Source organism: Pogona vitticeps, chromosome 6 (assembly GCF_051106095.1).
Source record: "Pogona vitticeps strain Pit_001003342236 chromosome 6, PviZW2.1, whole genome shotgun sequence".
Classification (NCBI taxonomy): Eukaryota; Metazoa; Chordata; class Lepidosauria; order Squamata; family Agamidae; genus Pogona; species Pogona vitticeps.
This window is the reverse complement of record NC_135788.1, coordinates 86,849,647-86,869,371: the sequence shown is the minus strand read 5'-3', so window position 1 is coordinate 86,869,371 and position 19,725 is coordinate 86,849,647. Positions and strand designations below refer to the sequence as shown.

Sequence of the window (19,725 nt, the reverse complement as noted above, 5' to 3'; positions counted from 1 at the left end):
TTATTTTTGATCCCTGAGGCTATCTGGAACCTCTCAGATCTGTGCTTCATTTGGGGCACTCACTTAGAGTCGTTAATGGAAATGGCTCAGAAAAATGGGCATTGAAGATCGCTCCTGCCATTCTCTCCCTGCTCGGGACAAAGGCTTCCACACATCTTCACAGTAATCTCTGGTGTCTCTTGGTCCTTTTCTTCTTCCAGCCAATCAGTGGCCAAACATGGAATCTGCAGTGCCATCATCCTGTATTATTCAGTGTCCACCTTAATCAGCACAATCCGCAACGAAGCGAGACAAATATTTTCTTACCTGTACCACACTCCTGGGTCCTACACCTGACTCCTTTTGTAATTGGGAGAGCCTCCTCTTCTCATTCAGGAGGCACAACTCACTAAGTCTGAATCGAGGAAGCTCAGCAACTTCTGATCACCCACACTGCCCAAGCTCCCCGGCAGTAGTGCTGAAGGCACTGGAGATCATGGGAAATGGAACAGCCATCCCAGCTTTTTCATATTCCAGAGGTGGGGATCTAGAGAGGGAGGTACTCCTGCCAGAGCCGGAGCCAGAGGTGTGAATGGGAGGGAGGGGTTGCTGTGAGGGGAAAGGGCATGTGGCATCCATACGCCAGATAACTGGAAGACTGTTCTAGGTTCTCCCATGTGGTAAGCCAGAGTTGCATCTGCCAGGTTACGTAGAGAAGGTTGGTGCCCAAATGCCTGCGAGAGCAAGGGAGGGAATCTGCTGGGAGTGCACAGGATCCTCATTAAGCTATGCGCATGTTAGGCTGCTCATGGGGGAAGATGCACTCTTAAGAACACCAACCCTTCTGTTTGGGAAATTGTTGCAGAAGAATTAAATAAATGTGACTCAGCAGGTCAAAGATTTGGAAAGCCAGTCTGAACAGCAGCAACAAGGAAAACAGCCCAGCCGATGCCTGCAAAGGAGGTCACACTGCTAATCAATTAGGCCGAGATATGCTTCATCTATGCTGCATGTTACATCAGACTTGGCCTCCCTCTGCTGTGTTGTCCAGGGTCTCATTCGGCCACTGCCTTCTTCCTCATCACCAGAGGAAGGAGCTCAGCTAACCATCTAGGAGGCTCAGGAATGTTGTTGCTTTCTTCCTACATAGTTATAGGTGGAACTGTCAACTGGTCCTATCTTGAATAATGATCATGTGGTGTTGAGTCACTTCTAACTTATGGCAACCCTTCTCAAGGTTTTCCAAGTAGAGTATATTCAGATGTGGTTTACCATTCCCCTCTCCCGGGGCCACTTCTGGAACTGTGCAAGATTACCCAAGGTCACAATAGGCTGGCTGTACTCAGAGGAGGCACAGTGGAGAATCAAACCCCTAACCTTTGGCTCCACAGCCAGATACCTGAACTACTGATTTATGCAGCCAGCCACACATACATGGTGGTGGTGTAATTCATCTCATTACTTCTCTTCTGCTGGTGCTAACTAGCAAGACCAGGTGTGTGTGTGTGTGTCACCAGCAATTAAATTATTTAATTAAATCATGCATTGCTTTTGTATTGTTACTCTATTGTTTAGCAACGTTTTGTATCTTCTTATTGATGCTTACGAACAAAATATATTATGTACTTGTTATGAAACTTCTGATATTTCTTCAGTGGGATTATACAGCTATTTTTCTGGCTGACTCTGCTGTGAACTACTTTGACCATACCCTTGATTGTAGCTTCAAAATGAGGTAATTGATGGAACCATTTTGCAGTTCCTCTGTCTCCCAAACACATCAGAACTGGTTAATTTGAAATTATGCTGGACTTCTTGCTCGACAGACCTATGTCAACAGGGAGATCTCTCTTTCTAACAAGAAAAAAAACAGGCCAGGTAAAAGGAAGTACCTCATCAAGCTAGGCAATATTCATGTGTGAAACTAGTATCAGAAACTGGCTGATTTGACAGCTGGAAAAGAGGGACTAGAAACCAATTCACAGAGAGGATTATTAGTAGATATTAAACACTGTAGTACTATAATAAAGAGCCTCATGGCGCAGTGGTTAAAACGCTGTACTGCAGCTAAAACTGTGCTCACGACCTGGGGTTCAAATCCCAGGTAGCCGGCTCAAGGTTGACTCAGCCTTCCATCCTTCCGAGGTCGGTAAAATGAGTACCCAGCTTGCTGGGGGGGGCAATGTGTAGCCTGTATAATTAAAATTGTAAACCGCTCGGAGAGTGCTTGTAGCGCTATGGGGCGGTATATAAGTCCAATAAATAAATAAATAAATAAATAAATAAAAGCAGAAGCAGCTTGATTGGCCAGATATTCCATGTGGAGGCAGCAATTATTTTTCCATCCACTGTCTCTAGGAATGTTACCATGTCCTCTCCTATGCCAGATGTCAGCCCCATTTTCAAGATGTATGGTAACAACCATGCTGTTTCGCTTCTCAAAGAGACTGTTATGTTTAGCAATACTTGTAATAATGTACAAAAGCAACCCCCTCAAAAAAAACCCTGCTTGGCACCTAAATAGATGGCATACTTATCGGGGCCACCCTGCCTTATACCCTTTAGGACAGCAGTCTCCAACCTTTTAGGAACCCCGGACTGTTTGGGGGGGCAGGCTCCATGCATGGGGAGCACCCCTCTGCTCGTGGGTGGGTGTGTCGCACTTGTGGGTGGGTGTGTCGCACTTGTGGGTGGGTGTGTCCCACATGCGGATGGGCATGTTGCATGTGCATGAGCATGACGCCACCCCCGCCAGCACGACACGCCCACTATGCATGCAGGTGGTGGATGGAGATCTGTCTCTGCAGCCCAGGACTGGGAAGCCCACGGACCTGCACCAGGCCGCAGACCAGGAGTTGGGGACCCTTGCTTTAGGAGACACTCTATCCATCTCCTTCCTCAAGTCCATGACACTGACTGTATACTTCTGGATCTCCGTTAATCCCCTTCCCCCATTAATGAGGGGGAACACAATTGGTTATGACCTAATGGAGATACACAGTGCCTTATTTCCATGACCTGTCCCCTCAAAATCCCAACCACAATCATCCTTCCAAAATCACACATATCCACTCAATCATAATAGTATAAGTGTATTTTAGTAACACTTGCAAACTAAACCGAGTGGCAAAACAAGGAAAAAGAATACTCCAGGACACAAAAAGTTAATTTAATCTGCGATGCAAGACTTTCTAGTCATCCTATAACTCTGTAAAATGGCTAACAGAGTGGCTGCAAGGAGAGACAGGCTGTGTGTTGCGTTATTTTGAGGGGACAGCACATTTACACTGTTATACAAGCTGTATACTCACTGCTTTACATTGTAGCCAAGTGTCATTTCTTCAGTGTTGTCACATGAAAAGATATACTAAAATATTTATGAAATGTGAGGAGGTTGTACTCACTTCTGTGATATACTACAGAGGTCGTCAACGCCCAGGCCGCGGCCCATTGCCAGTCCGTGGCTTGAGCCTGACCAGGCCGTGAAGACAGACCTCCCGCCTCCCCCGCAAGCACTCCTCTCCCCACAGCTGCTTTGCATGTGCACGTGTCGGCACCATGTGAGCGCTCCCTCACCCCTTCATGCAAGCCCCCGTGTTCGCAAAGCAGTTGTGGGGAGGGGAGTGTGTGTGGGGGGATGGGAGGTCTGCCTTTGCAGCCCAGCGGCAGCGGTGCCTGGAGTGGGGGAGAGCCGGGAGACAGGGCAAGAGCCGGCTGCTCTCCTCCCGGCAGCAGTGGTGGTGACGGGGGGGGGAGAAAGGCTGGGAGGAAGAGGAAGGCCCGGGCACTCTCCTCCCGGCAGCGGCTGCGGCGACGGGTGGGGAGGAAGGCCGGGAGGAAGAGGAAAGCCCGGGCGCTCTCCTCCCGGCAGTGGCGGTGGCGACGGGTGTATGGGGGTGGGCAAGAGCCAGGTAAAATAAAATTAAAATTAAAAAGACTCCCAGGCTTCCGCTGCCGCCACGGGTGGACAGGCGCTCCTGATGCGTGCGCTCCCCAACCACTGCGCGCGTGTGTCGGAGAGGGCAAGTGCGAAGGGCCAGCCACCTCCCTGAGACTCCGCCGGTCGGCACTAAGAAAAAGGTTGGAGAACACTGATATACTATATACATAGTGAGGTGATCGCAATCTGAGCCCTCCTCAGAGCCTCAGCAGTTGAAATGCCCAGGATCTTTGGTTTTAGGGGTAGGTGGGTTTTGCACCTGTCACTCACCCTCTCCTTTAATGCCAGCAGCTCACTGCTGCATTAGTTTTGATTTCCCTTTTCCACAATTCAAACTGATGACCATCTTTTTAACTCTATTAATTTTGTATGAGATACAGTGAATCCATTACATGGTACTCTCTCTCCCCGAGCAGTTTTTGAACAGCAGTTTCTTCCTCATTGTTCCTCACAGTTGCCTCAGCATTGCACAAATTGCTCCTGGTTCAGTCTGGTTTTCCACAATTATCCAAATGCATTTCACATGTCATAATATTTTTGTTTTAAAAAGAAGTTGGAGGAAAAGTACGTGGACAGTTGGCTGTTGTGGGTTTTTCGGGCTCTTTGGCCGTGTTCTGAAGGTTGTTCTTCCTAACGTTTCACCAGTCTCTGTGGCTGGCATCTTCAGAGGAACAGGAGTAGGAACTCTGTCTGTTCTCTGGTGCAGTTTGTTTGGATAGTTGAGTATTTATAGCTCTGGGATCAGCTTTTGTCCTTTTCAGGAGATGGGTAATTGTGGTGATCAGTGTTTTTTTTTTGTTGTGGGTGTATTGTTGTGATAAGGGGGAGAGATTATCTTTCACTGTGATTGATGGGTATTGTTAGCTGGTCTTTTGTGTGCAGTGATCACTGGTCCTTGTGGCTGGGTAGAGTTCGTTGACCTTTTGCAGGCTGTATTTTTTAGTGCTGGGAGTCAGGCTTTGTTGAGTTGTAGACTTTCTTCTTTTTTTGTTGAAGCTCTGCTGGTGTTTGTGGATTTCAATGGCTTCCCTGTGCAGTCTAACATAATGATTGATTGGGCAGTTTTCACCTTCCTATTAAATAAATATGCCCCCGCCACCATTTGGTCTCAGTCCAGTTCAATGAGTTTGGAATTTGCTAGCTAACAACCTAGACTTTTTCAGGATGGTTCTCAAGATCTGCTTGAAAACCCTTGTGCTAAATATACTGCACAGAGAACCTAGGTGGACTGGGAGAAGAGACATGCAGGCAATCAATCAACTATACAGCTACACTACCAGACCAATTAAACATTGCCAGATGTCTAACTGCTTGCCCGATTCTAGCTCTCTTGTCAACTGCCTTATATGAGGTAGCCCGCTCAGCCAACCCTCCATTCTATCTCTGTTGTTGCTTAATGCCACATCTGCCCCAAAATAAAGCCCTACTTATACATGATTAAATCCCGGATGAAAGAGTGGACCTGGCATGTATTGCTGAAACATGGGTGAGTGCAGAAGGTGGTGTGGCAATTTCACTAATGTGCCTACTTGGGTATGCCATCCAACACCAGGGTAGACTGGGGGACAGTGGCCATTAACTACAAAAACACAGTTGAGACTGTAAAACTCTGACCTGTTGATCCTGGCCCTGGAGGCCCTCCATGTGTCATTGGGGGCTAGGGATGGACTTGGGATTGTGTTGGCTTACCACGCTCCCTGCTAGCCTGCACTCTCCCTTCTGGAGCTGACAGACTTTGTCTCAGCTGGGCTGTTCTCCCAGGCTCCTTTTCCTGGGTGACCAACATCCATGCTGAGACAGAGATTACTGGGCCGGCTCTTGAGTTCTTGGAAATCATGGCTTCCTTGGACATGTCCCAACATATCAACATGCCCCACACACGTGGTGAGCCATACTCTAGATCTGGTATTTTCAACAGGGCAAGGAGAGAGAGTGGCCTGGGAGTTACAGATCTTGCGTCTGATCCCTTGTCATGGTTAGACAACCACCTATAAAATTCAGTCTCTCAATGTCTCTCCCTTCCTGCAGGGAGACTGGACCCATGAAGATGGCCCGCCCTCACAGACTACTGGATCCGATTAGATTCCAGGATGTCATGGGAGTGATACCAGCTGACCTGCTTGGTGCTCCTGTCGAAGCCCAAGTCACCAGGTGGTATACTGAGGCAACTCAGATAGCTGATACAGTCCCTCCCAAATGCCCTCTCCAATGCCAAGCCTTTCCTGCCCCATAGCATATGGGAGTTATGGGCAATGAAGCAATGTAGGAGAAGGCTAGAGTATATTTAGAGATAAGCTCCCACAGAGTCCAATTTAATAGCTGCACAAGCAGCATCCAGGGCCTAGTTAAGAGCTATAAAAACAGCTCCAGAACATTCTACACTGCCCAGATAAATGAGGCCCCAAACAATCTGACAGAACTATTTCAAATAGTGTGTGACTTATCCACCATTGGTCATGGTGACAGGCCTCCCTCTATCATTTGTGACCAGTTTGTGACTTTTTTTTTTTAAAAAAAAGTAGATGCCATCTGCCATAGCCTAGACTCCCAGATTATCAGTAGATCAAATTGATAGCATCTGTGACCTAATCTGCCTCTCAAAGGGCTTCCTCCGATGTCAGGCGGAAAGCTCCAAACGCAAAAAGGCAGGGAGAAAGGGCGAGAAATTCGAATTTCCAGCCCTTTCTCCCTGCCTGTTTGCCTTCGGAGCTCCCAAAGGGCTTCCTCCAATGTTGGGGGGAAAGCCCTTTGAGACCTCGGAAGGCTCCCAGCAGCAGTGGCGGTGGCGGTGGGGGACCTCCGCATGCCTTCCAGGGCAGCGGAGAAGCCATAAGGGATCTGGAGGTTCCCTCCGTCGCCGATGATAGCATCTGTGAATCTCAGATCGCATCTATGACCTAATCTGCTTATTTCCATCTCAGACACACTGCACAACTGCATCTCTTCCTTGACAACAAGTCCCTCACCACATTGGTCCATACGCTGGTAATCTCAGCCCCATGCAATTCACTTTACATGGGGCTGCCCCACAGGCTGATGTGGAAGCTTCAACAAGTCCAGAATACAGCGTCCAGACTGGTGAAAGGAATAAATAAACGCCACCATATTTCCCCAACTCTGGCTGAGCTGCACTGGCTACCTCTCTGTTACTGCATCGCCTTTAAGGTGATGGTATTGCCCTATAAAGCCCTAAACGGTTTAAATGCTCAATACATGGCAGAATGCCTACTCCCAACAGGGACTATGTGTCCTACATGCACTTCACAGGCTGGCTGGCTGAAGTTGCTGACCCTGAGGGAGGCCCAGAAAGAGAGAACAAGGAAACGGGCCTTCTCTGAGGTCACACCCTGACTTTGGAATGATTTACCATCTGAAATCTGCTTTGCCCTCTCCCTGATGTCCTTTAAAAAGCTCTTGAAAACACTCTTTTGCCAGGCCTTTCAGAATGCACCAAATTAAAACCTGAGTGCATTAGCCTTTTATCTATTAATTAATTAATCTTACCTTTTAAATTTTTCTTAATAATGGTCTACAGGTTCTAAATGACTTGTTTTATTATGCAATTTAATGTGTTACATTGCCACTGATTATGTCATGTTTTTCTTATGCTATTATTCATATTTACTGCCCAGAGTAGCCACTGGGTTAGATGAGTGGTATAAAAAAATCAAATAAATAAATCAAATAAATAAATTTATTGAGCTACTCCCTCAGCCCTCTCATTTGCAACTCAGCTGTGCAGAAAAATGTGCGGGAGAGGGAGGAAGAGAACTGAAAATGTTCCTGCGTGGTTTCAAAGCTAGCCAGTAGATTTAATTTGGGCATTTTCAAGCTGCTACTGACCAAGGCTGACCAGGCTGGAAATTCAATGGAACCAGAATACAGGCAAAGTCCTGTCTCTCCGTCTCAGTAAAGGAAGCAGGCCAAGGGTGGGTCGGCCGAGGGTTGCGTGGGATGGGGCAGTGCCCCATTTCTCTAAAGCACTCATCTCTCCTGCATTCTGGAATGCTCCTCTGAATCCCCCAGAAGACTCGAGGATTCTGTGACACAGTCATGGGATTTTCTCAGTAGACAAAACTACATGAGGGAAACTCATTGAATGCAGGATGCTTGGAGACTCCGTGGAGATCCATAATGCTCTCATTCCCCCCCCCCCCAAATCATTTTGGAGAGAAGTCAGAAATAGAGACAAGAATCTGCAACTTCCACTCTTAATGATCTATTTTAAAACTATCACTCAGGCTGTATAAGCCGTTTCAATAAAAAGATGTTAAATGAAATGCAGTAACAAAACAAGCCCTTCAAAACCTATAAACAGCCTATTTCTCTGGTCTAGACAGTGCAAGAAGTTACTTTCCTTGTTATATCTGTATAGAGAACATTTGGTTGAATTCACACCCATTGATTTCTGGATCAATTATATCGGATGTTTACCACACTCCTGACAACTCAGCAAACATAAACCTCTCCAAGATCTGGTCAGTAACAGTGTGTACCCATCTTTTGGGGGATAGGGCACAAGATATTTTTTTCCTAAAGATCAGTATAAGTCTTGTAGGTATGCTATCAAGTCAACCATTAACACAAGAATTATGTTTTCACACTTGTCGTGCACAACTGACTCCCCCAGCCCCAAACCTGACAGAGCAAAAATGGCCCTGCCCGTGTTCCCTCCTTAACTGTGATTAATTATATGTGAGAATATTAGAAGGAAAGAAGCCAAGAACTATTTTGAAGGGACTTGAATGGTACTTCCTTCCATTTGCTAAGATCTGAAGAGGAAGAAATTGAACATTTTTTTTGGGAAAGCAGACTCTGGCCTGGTTTAGTCATCTACATTCAGATGGCAAAACTACTTATAGAGTTGGGTTCTATTGCCCTTTCTAGCACAGAAAGGTCAAATTAAGATACAAATTGCCGCAGCAGAAAATACACCAGGCTGCCAAACCCAGCCGTTGCTGCAACAGCCAACAGACGCACCCAAAGGAAGTCCAGGGAATCTTCTAGTGATGCATGCAGCTTGAGGACCTGCCTCCTTGTGGCTTCTGTGTCTCCTGAGTTGTCAATGACGTGGTTGGCCAGCTTGACCTTCTGGGCAAGGGGCAGCTGGGCAGCAATGCGCGCTTCGGCCTCTGCCTGAGTCAATCGGTTCCTACGCATCAGACGGGACAGTTGGGATTGTGGGTCACTGGCAGGAGAAGGAAAGAACTCAGTTCAGGAGGAAAGTCAATATGCTTTCAATGATTTTACAAGCAGGAAATTCAGCCATGCAGTTACGAACTTCAGCCTGCATTCTTGCTCTCTACCTTGATTAAGAAATGCAATGCTGGCTAGACTTATATAGGCCATAGGTGGGAGACTGGGGACCTTAACATATTGTTGGATACAAACCCTCAGCATCCTGCATCATAGCTTAGGATGCCTGACTGGTGGGAGTTGGAATCCGTCAACAACTGGAGCCCTATAGTTGGCATACGTGGATTAGAGAGGGTTGTGCCAAAAGGACCAATTCAGCTGTCAAAGCTACAACTGAGTTTTGTTGGATGAAGAACACTGAGTGCAATCAGCAAGCAAGGTTAGGAAAGAAACTCAACGGACTCTTTCCAACCCAGAAAATGTCAGGAGCAGACAACAGCTTTATCTTCTTGCCCAGTGGGAGTCTTTGCATATATTCAGGGGCATACAAATTAAAGCTAAGCATGTCTGAAGAATTCTAGGATCTGTAACCCAAAGTCACAGATCTGTATACTGCTATTAAAAACCCACTGACCGCACTGGATTTGCATTAGTGTGACCTCCATCGCCCATGATGGTCCATAAATTTACTGTTGAATGTTGACTAATCTAGTGGTGGTGCTCTTGCCACTGACATTGTGCCTGGCTCCCTGAGAGGTCATCGAGACTTCAAAGGACAGGACAGGTTGTGCCTGGTGAGGAAAGATGTGTTCCTCCTTTGGCACAACCTGACAGTGCCAAAGCACGATGGATCTTGGGAGGTACCTGAAGGGGGAAAGAGGAAAGTGCATGGCTTGAGACTTCAACCCGAACTCACCAGAATCCAAACTGGTAAAAACCAAGAACCAGCCATAAAGACAGAGAAAAGGACAGAGACATAGAAAATTATGGGCTACTGGAGAACACCTTTCCTTTTAAATGGCTGAATTTTAAAGGAACTTTCCAAATGGGCATTAAAACTGGTTAAAGAGCAGCACCCAAACAGGCAGGTCTAGCCTTTCCAAACAGAATAGTCACTGAAATTCATCGGAACAGACTGGGAGCCTAGCACCAGACTGGTGCGCCTTAAAGAACAAAGCCTTACAGTACTGCACTGACACAGAAGGTCAGCTGGCAAGACTGTGCCTTGTCTGAAGCCAAACAACCGTATTGCTGGCTGATACGGCTGGATTCTGTAGATCAGGATGCAGAAGGAGCATCCATTTCAATGGTGGCTTGGAATGCCTTCCACCTTTTGCCCAACTTTATTTGGAGGCTTGCAGGTTTGGGGACATGATGCCTTTCAAAAGCAATTCCACCCTGAAGGCTACTGCCCCTAAAAGCCAGACCCTGGACTTTTTAGTATGGCTGCTATTACTTCAAGAATAGAGCATTCTTTTAAAAGTAGCTTGGTACTTTAAAAGCAGCTCTTCAGCAAGGCTGCTAATTTTTTTTCCATTTTCAAAAAAATGTCCAAAACATTTTCTCCACACATTTTAGATGTCACAAGTAAACTTACACACTGAAAAAGTAATGTTACCAGTAGTCATGTAAACTTTTAAAAAATAACAATGCTTCTTGTGTTGTGCCCCAACAACAAACACATTGTGTCATTATTTGTGATGCAGTACAGCAGGAACCCCCGTATCTGGAGATCGGTTCCAAGCCTCACCACAGATGCTGAAAAACAGGATTATAGCTAATACTATTTCAATAGTGAACACTACACTCAGCATAGTCTCTGGCTCCCTCTAGTGGCCAGTTCTGGTAACTTCACTGTTAGAAATACATATTTTTGGGATTTTTCTTTTATTATTTTTAATATTTTCAGACTGTGGATAAGTGAATTAGTGGATACTGATCTCATTGATAAGGAGGTCCTACTGCACTTACAAACTCAGTTGAAAAGCAAAGTACTTTTACTCAGCATTTTAATCCATCACAGTGGACTTAATGCATTCTAATGGTCATCTGGAAAAACAAAACATTCCTATGTTCATTTAGAAGGCACCTATTCTGGTGGTCATCCAATGGCCTTTGCTTTACTAACACAGGGTCTGATAGCATTTAATAACAAACTAAACTGTCCTCATCAATGTCCTTACCAGTAAACAAGAACTGTATGTTTCATGATCCTGGTCAATCTGTTAGTTTCAAAGAGGAGGGGAATATCCAGGATCACATATCGGTAGCCTGGAGAAATAAAAATGAATTTACTACTGAAAATTCCAAAACATTAATCCCTACCCTACCCCCTGCAGTTGCATAAAGAGTCTTGCATAAAGTATGCAGAAGTACATGAATGAAGAGCCTTCATAATTTCATTCCACTAGTACAGTGGTTCCCAACCTTTTTTCACTTGTGTGACCCCTGGCAGCCCATTTCTGTAAACTGTGCCCTTTATATTAGCAAAATGTTTGTAATGAATATGACTGAGTTCACCTGGTTCACCTGAAACCTGGTTTAATGTGTTCCAATGGGGAAAATACCTCCTTGTCCAGCGAAGATCGCTCATAGGGAACCCATTTTGTGAGCGCCGATCAGCTGTAAAAATGGCTGCCCTGCAAAGCATGGGTCCGGAAAACACAGGGCAGCCATTATGCGGAGGCGAAAAAAATCGTCATCTTGCGAACAAATGGTTCACGAAGCATGGACCTAATCGACGCCCAGCGAAAATCCCCCACTGGAATGACTGTTTTGCAAATCGCTATAGCGATCACAAAACATCATCGTTATGCGGATTCGTCGTTTAGCGGGGTCATAGTCTTGCGAGGTACCACTGTACACCAATATTGGCAAGACAATACTCAAATGTTGCAAAGCAGAGAGAATGAAAGCTGAGGCTGTGAGGGGTGCAATGCCAAGCATCTGCACTGTAATGGCACGTTCACAGCACACTGTTTAGGGAGGGACACCTAACCACTCACCAAAATAACAATGTGAGGGGAACGGGCTTTTCTTGAGGTTAAATAACAAAGAAAACCCACTTCACCACTTGTCATAACATTCATTTATTGTCTCCTGTCTTAAATGGTTGACATATGTGTCTTTTTCTGGCATTATTCAACTTTCTATTTTGCATACCCCTAAATGTCTTGGTTAATATTTCTGGAGGTACGGGTACCTAAGGTTGGAAATCACTACACTGGAAGATTCTAGAGCACTGAATTTAGCCCAAGACCTACATGTCAGCTAGGAACTACACTTACTCCTCTGTTGCAAACTGCTTCTGAAGTGGTGGGAAGTTTCCTGAATTAGGGTGTGTAATTCAAAAAGCAAAAGGCTAACATTTCACATCTAAAGCATATTTTGGGAGTCTAGTCGTGTATGTTGTAAATGCTTCTCCCAAAAGCCAGATTCTTAGAAGAGGCATGGGAGACAAATTAAATGCCAAAAGCAGTTGCAAAAAGTAACTGAAATCCTTGCTAAATCCAACCCTAACTTTTGGCCTCTAATATCCTGGCTCCACCACCCTCTGCCCCTCTTGTGTTCTCCAAAACAGCTCTGCCCATTTTCCTGCCCCGTATACAGGAAATGCCTGCCTTGAACATGACTCTCCCTTTATTCAAACCCATCCTCAGAAGTCATCCTCTTCACAGGCTTCTGGCTTATTCTTTGTTCCTCTAATCTTTATAATTAAGCTTAAGTACTGTATGAGTAACTGCACTTGCTCACCTCAGCCCTTACTATTGCTCCCCTCCGGACTAGGGACTTATTTATTTTTTTAAGAAACTCTCTGTAAGGCAGCAGGCATACAAACATTGTATTTATACAACTACTGACTTGAATCCTTAGAGATGATTTACTCAAAGCAGATTTAATTTGCTTCATTTTCTTTGGCGGGGAGAGTTCCTTTAAACTGTAGAGAGGAGAAGATAGACAATAAGACTGTTTTTATCTTTCCCCCACAGGTTTTTCCTTCTCATCCCCTATTCTGTTGCATTTACACTTCCTTTAAAAAAAAACGACGAGCAGACCTTCACCATCTCCCTATCATCCCTGCTGTCCTCAGTAGGTCTGAACTCCTTCTAATAAGGACATTCTTCTGTTCTGCCCTGAAAGCAGCCGGTGATATTATCAGCCATTTGATGAGACAGGTTTGACAGCTGTATTTGTTACAGTTTTATTGGAAGAATGAAAGGGAAGAAATAGAAAGAAGCTGCAGAAATCCCAGCTGTCAAACCATTATTTTACCTTATCGAGTTGAAAAGAAAGCATTTCTAAGAGCACCAGGGCGAGTACAGGGGGTGTGTATGCAGAGAGGCCATGTGAGCATTTCAGAAGGCATGACATTATGCACAATGCTTCCCAAAGACTCTTTGGTGTATGCTCTTCAACACCACATTAAAGGAGTAAAAATGCAAAGGGCAAGCATAAAGAAGGGAGAATACTCAAGATGTAAGCAACGATTGCATGAGCACAAGTAAGCAGGCAAAGATGCCTTTTCCAGCCCGTCTTCTCCAGCCAGCAAAGGAACTAAACTAAACACAGGGCAAAGAGAGATGTCATAGCTTTTGTCAACACAAACGGGTGCCTCAAGGGGAATGCACAGTGAAATCAGCCCAAGCAGCAGCTTACCCAGCACAAAGTATTTCAGGATCTGTTTTAGCATCTCTCTCTGGATCTCAGGGTGAGTGATGGAATTTAACAACTGACGTTTCTCTGGCTGAGAGAAAATGATGCTTCCTAGGGCTTCGCGGTTGATCTCGCCATTTTCCAGGAGAATTTCGGGGCCAAAGGAATGCACAATGCGCTGATATGCCTGGAAGCATGGCTGGACCACTACAGAAAGAAAACGAATATGAAAACACCTCTAGACACTGATCTAGGAAAACATGTCGTTTGTGAGCTTCTTCAGATGGACACATTTCATAGGCTCCTAGAACCCTCCTGAACATTTCCCCTGCCACACAAGCCCTTTCATACAAAAAAGGCCTCCAGAAGCATTTTATTTTCTTTTAAAACTCAGAATGGCTTTACAAAACCAGAGGTGGACCTCTGGCCACTTCCAGTTATTGTTTTGGAGTAATATGGTGAAGCTCTACCACTGCAAGGAACGTGGTGTCGAAGAAAAAAAAGACACCAGTCATTTAAAAAAAGACATGTTAGCTCTCCCAAATCACACTGTTGCTCTTGTTTCAGCATCAATCCACAGATTACTGGCTAAAACTGTTCTGTTGGATCAGGCCAAGGGCAAATCTAGGTCAGCATGCTGTCTTCCAGTGGATAGCCAGATTCCTTTGGGAGCCCACAAGCAAAGCAGAGCAGCAATATTCACCATGCTGGAAACGATGCAGCGATGGCGAACCTATGCCATGCGTGCCACAGCTGGCACGCAGAGCCCTTTCTGTGGGCACGCGAGCCATTAAGTCACCATCGAGAAATACTTACCCGTCCTCTGATCCCAGATTTTGGCACTCCCCTCTGCTGGTGCAATGGTCCAGTGGAGGGGTGCAATGGTGACCATTACCATTACCTAATGGGGGATTGGAGGACCGGTAAGTATTTCTTTGTTAATACTGCCCACAGCTAAAAAAACCCACAAGCATTTAACCCTTGCAGTGCAGGAGCAGCTGTTTTTTTTTTTCTAAACTAAAACTTCAGTATTCGGGTTTTAATTGCAGTGTAGGCACTGTGAAATAAATAAGTTGATTCTGTGTTACAGTTTGGGCACTTGGGCTCAAAAAGGTTCACCATCACAGCTTTCAGTATTCTGGGAATGGATATATTTTTATCCCCACAGCTATCCTCCAATTTAAATTGCTACCCTTTCCCCCAAAGCTCCTATTCGCATGGTGGCAAAACCACACAAGCACACTTATTGAGAGTATAGGTCTTCTCCAGGGTACCTCCTACGATCAGTGAGTATATGGAAACACCACAATTAAGAAATAGCATTCAACAAGAAGAAGCAGCCAATGTTGCCTCCTTTGTAGATTATGTGAGATCTGCTAATTTGAGGAGGTGGCCCTTGCAGAACCATAGGTCATCTTCTGATCACTCCTGAGGCAATTAATGGAGTTCCCTCTTTGCTCCATCCATCTTTTCACTCTTACAACAGCACAGTGTGGCTGTGTTTTTAGGAAAAGAAATCACCTTGACGGGCTATAACATCAGCATCAATAACAGCACAGCCCAGTTCCCGCAACATGGCGACCACGGTGCTTTTTCCTGAGGCAACGCCACCTGTCAATCCTACCAAAAACATTCTGCCCTGGAAAAAGATATGACTATTAACCAACAACAAATAAAATTCAGCTTGAGCCAATTAGTAACTTTAAAAAAATAATTTAGACATTACTCCGCTCTCACTCTCTTCAATGCCATGTACTCTTCTCATTTAAATGCAGATGTTAGAAACACAGACACACAGAGAGAACAAAAGGAAACTTGCACACTTTTGAATTTATGTAGCCAAAGAACTAATTCCTTGATTTAAAAAAAGGCAAAATGCTAGCTCTCTTCCTTGACAGCAAAATATTTAAATTTGGAAAATAAAAAAAAAATCTAAGAGTAAAATTATAATTATTGGGTATGTGCACACATCTCAAATCTATGGTGTCTTGGACTCAAGAAAAGACTTATTGTTTGAAGTTTTAAAATATACCATAACTACATATAATATTGAGAAATCCAGGACTGGATTCCGTTGCCAAAGACACCTTTGCCAATATGTAAACAGCAATAGAACCCTTCAAACTCATTAGGGCTACAGCACTGGGGAAGTGGGATTCAAACATTTGCCTCAAGCCCTTTCTCCGATATTAGGAGGCCCACCTTCCCAGCAGTTAGTTACCCTGGTGATAAAACAGTTTTTGACATCACATCTGATTTTTACTGCCAAAGGCAGAAATGGCTTTAGAGCTCCCAAATCCTATCAGGGCCTTCAGCATAGAAATGGCATTTGTGTGACAACTGTGCTACAGGATAAACCCCTAAAATGATTGTAAACTATTTTTTATTATTATATTGTACTTATTATATCTACTAAGCATGCCAAATTCACCTGAAGTACTCTCAGGTTTGGCTATGAAGTAGTACCTCAGTGTTCAAGCAGACTTTCACAGAACCCTTATGAACTGGTTTTACAGTATGATCCAGCATCATATCTCAGGCACTTCATAGCCCAAAATATATCTATTAAGGAAAATGTTCTGTTGCTTTTGAAATTGTTACACAAATTACTTTTTATTGGTTTTTACTTTGGGGAGGGGGGAAAGGGCATGTGTGGATTATACTACCCACAAATAACACGTGTCACACTATCTAATCTATTGGCAGGATGCCTTTGTTACCATCAACCGTTTTGTGAATGGCTAATGTTAATTATTGAATTGTCATGCCTGCACTTTCACCACTTGAATTCACTCTGGCCCTAAATCAACATCCTCCATTATATGCAATGAGAGCATGAGTGATAGAAAAAGAATGAATGCCTCTTAACCAAGGGTGGGCAAAGTGCAGCCCACATGTGACTTTGCAAACAGACCTCAAACATTGCATGATGTGTCATTCTTATGTAACCCTCCACCAGGCCTTTTTTTTGTAGCAAACTCCTTCTTTCTTGTTAAATGACCCTCAAAAGTTCCCCACACCTGCTCTAAACTATATCCCCTGCCTCTGAAGGTAGTGAGCTTTTATCACAAAAATCCATGCCAAAATAAATGTGCTCTAATGTTTCTGATGGAAAAGGCTAACATAGCTAAAATTCATGAAATGTTAAATGGGCTCCTTAAACCCCCCCAAAAAAGACTGATGTACACAAACCTGAAAAATAAACATACATCGTATTTTCCTTTGCCACCAATGCAGAGCTCATGCCACAGACTTGCTCCTTAATTTTGGAAAGGTCAACTTTGCCATTCTAACCAAGAGCCCCTTTCTCTTACTAAAATGATGGATCCGAATGTTTGGCGGGATGGAACTCTGCACGTGCTCAGAAGCTTGGACCCAGCTCACCAGAAGAGAAATCTGGAACTAAAGCAAGATCATCCCGATATATATTCTACGCCACAAATAACACACGCGTTGAGACCAGCTAGTGCTGCGTCTCCGGATACAGAGAACGTTCCGACGGTCACCTACCCGCTTGTTCCGCCTCGAAACGTTGAGCGACAGAGCCTCTCTTGTGAGCTTCACTCGCGCCTAACTTTTCTGACTTCCTATTGGCAAAGAGGGGTCATGCGGAGAAATCTATCCAATCGCGGCTGCCCAAGCGGGAAATTGCTTCTCCATGCCTGAAGCCGAAATGATAAAATTAAGTAATATCGGCGGAAGCCGCGACGGCGAGAGAAAATGAATGGGCGTACAAGAGAGGGCGGGGGAACTGATGGCGGGGATGTCAAGGTCCCTTTAAAGCAGCTCTCCGCTGAAAGCTGTAGAGACACTGCATTTTCCTGAAGGGGTTTGGGACTCGATCGCAGCAGATAGAAATGACTGCATCGTGATTCAAATTGCAGGGCATGGATTTTGCATAAAGATAAATGCGAGTTTTGGACATGAAAATCTTAAAAGCGGGTTCGAAGGGCAGAACACCTGATTTTGGAACCACAGGTTCTGCGGGCGAGTCCGGTGCAAATTACTTCTTGGCACCTTCGTGCAAAACTTTTTTTTTTAAGGAGCAGAAGAGAACGATCACTTGCTTCTCTTTGCTTTTGGCAAAGGAGAAACAGCCGCCGTTGCACGGTGGTTTGAGTAGCCTTGCCTCCGTTTAAATCCTCGCTAAGCCGTTCAACTGACAAGGTGATCTTGGGATAACCAGATCCCATGGCTTGACCTCACAGGATTGTTGTAAAGGAGAAAACTGGGGAAGAGGCAGAACCCGGCATGGTGCCCTCGGTTCCCTGAAGGAAAGGAGGTGTAAAAATGCAATGTAAATACATTAACCTTATATTGAACTGCTGCCATTACAAAAAAACTTTAATAATAAGACTGGAAACTGCTACCTCTGTATCAAATGTATGGCAAGAGATGGGTCAGTGGTCTCACTCAATATAAAAACTTTATGCTCAAAGTAGTAAAGTTTTGTTGCTTGGCAGAGTAAAACCACATAGAACAGGCCCATTAAGTCAATAGGGATTTGATGAGTCAACTTAACTGCAATTTACGTACTTAAATCAGTTTGATTAGGCCTATTTGAATAAATGGAACTTAGAGGAGTTAACTCACTAGATCCACATTGATTCATTGGGCATACTCTAATGTGATTTACCTTGCTAAGCAAGAGGACTTGCACCAATATTAGATAAATTACTGATAGTAATAAATGACTTCAGAAGAAGCACAATTGTATTTGTGTGGTTCTTCAGTGTGGACAATGTGTAAGAAAATTAAAAACACACTGTATTTGCTTTCTACACAATTTGCATATCAATCTGGGCTGCAATCCTAATGCCATGCAATTGGTATAACTGAGCACACTAGAACTGACTTCCAAAGAACCATGTACACCAAAGTATACATTGGACTATTTTTTCTGTAATCAATATCAGGAATTGATTGGCTCATCAAGTATAATTTAAAAATCTTAAGAGTTGTCTAGGAAAATTGTATCATTAGTTATTCGTGTATTTATTATTTATTTATCAAATTTACTACAGCTTTTCATTATAAAAATAATTCTGAAGCAGGAAACAGTATCAATGAAACAGAATAAAATCATGCAACCAATAAAACAAGTAAAAAATGGATAAGATGGCATACAGTCAAATACCAGTATACAAAGCATAACTACACAGCTTCAGCCCAAAGCCTGGCTGAATAAATGGGAGTTGTGCAATTCTCAGTAGTTCTTGTATGCAATTTCATAACTGAATAAACTCTAAATTGCCTTAATTGGCTACAATTGTCCAATGCAATATGCACTCCAGCCATCTTCCTCAGAAAGAGCAGTTATTAACTATGGTAAGTAAAGGTAAAGGTTCCCCTTGACATTTAGTCCAGTCGTGTCCACCTCTAGGGAGCAGTGCATATCCCTGTCTCCAAGCAGTAGAGCAGCATTTGTCTGTAGACAGTTTCCTTGGTCACGTGGCCAGCGCAACTAGACATGGAACGCTGTTACTTTCCCACCATGGTGGCACCTATTTATCTACTCGCATTTTACATGCTCTCGAACAGCTAGGTTGGCAGGAGCTGGGACAAGCGACGGGAGCTCACTCCGTCGCGTAGATTTGATCTTACGACTGCAGGTCTTCTGACCTTGCACCACAGATGCTTCTGCGGTTTAACCCGCAGTGCTACCACGTCCCTTATTAACTATTGTAGGTAAGTCTTAAATGTGTCTACCCAGTTGCCCACTAGTTTCAGTGGTGCTTACTCCTAGAGAGATAAGACTAATACTATACAGCATAAAGTAATAATAAGACAATGGCTGAAATCCTGTTGCTTTTTATAGTAAAAATTAGGACAAGGATGTATAGTCCTCAGAACAATACAACTGCAGAAACTGGTGATATCTTTCTTTGACTATTAAGGGGGGAAAATAAAACTTTCAATGTATGTAAGTCTCAATTACAATTTGTTGTTGTTTAGTCGTTTAGTCATGTCCGACTCTTCGTGACCCCATGGACCAGAGCACGCCAGGCCCTCCTGTC

The 19,725-nt window shown here is 44.3% G+C and overlaps 1 protein-coding gene across 5 annotated transcripts; it reads right to left on the bottom strand.

Annotated features, from left to right (window-relative positions):
- Nucleotides 1-7,455: 7,455 nt before the first annotated feature.
- DCAKD (dephospho-CoA kinase domain containing) lies at nt 7,456-17,331 on the bottom strand. 5 transcript variants are annotated; one of them, XM_020798046.3, is made up of 5 exons: nt 17,219-17,331; nt 15,230-15,347; nt 13,712-13,915; nt 11,239-11,326; nt 7,456-9,107 (listed from the first exon to the last, which is right to left on the bottom strand). In XM_020798046.3, the coding sequence occupies exons 2-5, from the start codon at nt 15,339-15,341 to the stop codon at nt 8,822-8,824; spliced, it is 690 nt and encodes a 229-aa protein (XP_020653705.3). In that variant the 5' UTR covers nt 15,342-15,347; nt 17,219-17,331; the 3' UTR covers nt 7,456-8,821. The 5 variants fall into 5 exon arrangements, with proteins under 5 accessions (XP_020653705.3, XP_020653704.3, XP_020653706.3 ...); XM_020798045.3 differs by having other exon boundaries at nt 16,901-17,249; XM_020798047.3 differs by having other exon boundaries at nt 16,918-17,238.
- Between the last annotated feature and the right edge of the window lie 2,394 nt (nt 17,332-19,725).

What these genes read in the sequence shown, in the direction of transcription:
- DCAKD (XM_020798045.3), bottom strand. An exon ending in CCTGAAATACTTTGTGCTGG is followed by an intron (nt 11,327 to 13,711) that starts GTAAGCTGCTGC and finishes TTATTTCTCCAG; the next exon opens with GCTACCGATATGTGATCCTG. An exon ending in CATACAGTTCTTGTTTACTG is followed by an intron (nt 9,108 to 11,238) that starts GTAAGGACATTG and finishes TTCTCCTGCCAG; the next exon opens with TGACCCACAATCCCAACTGT.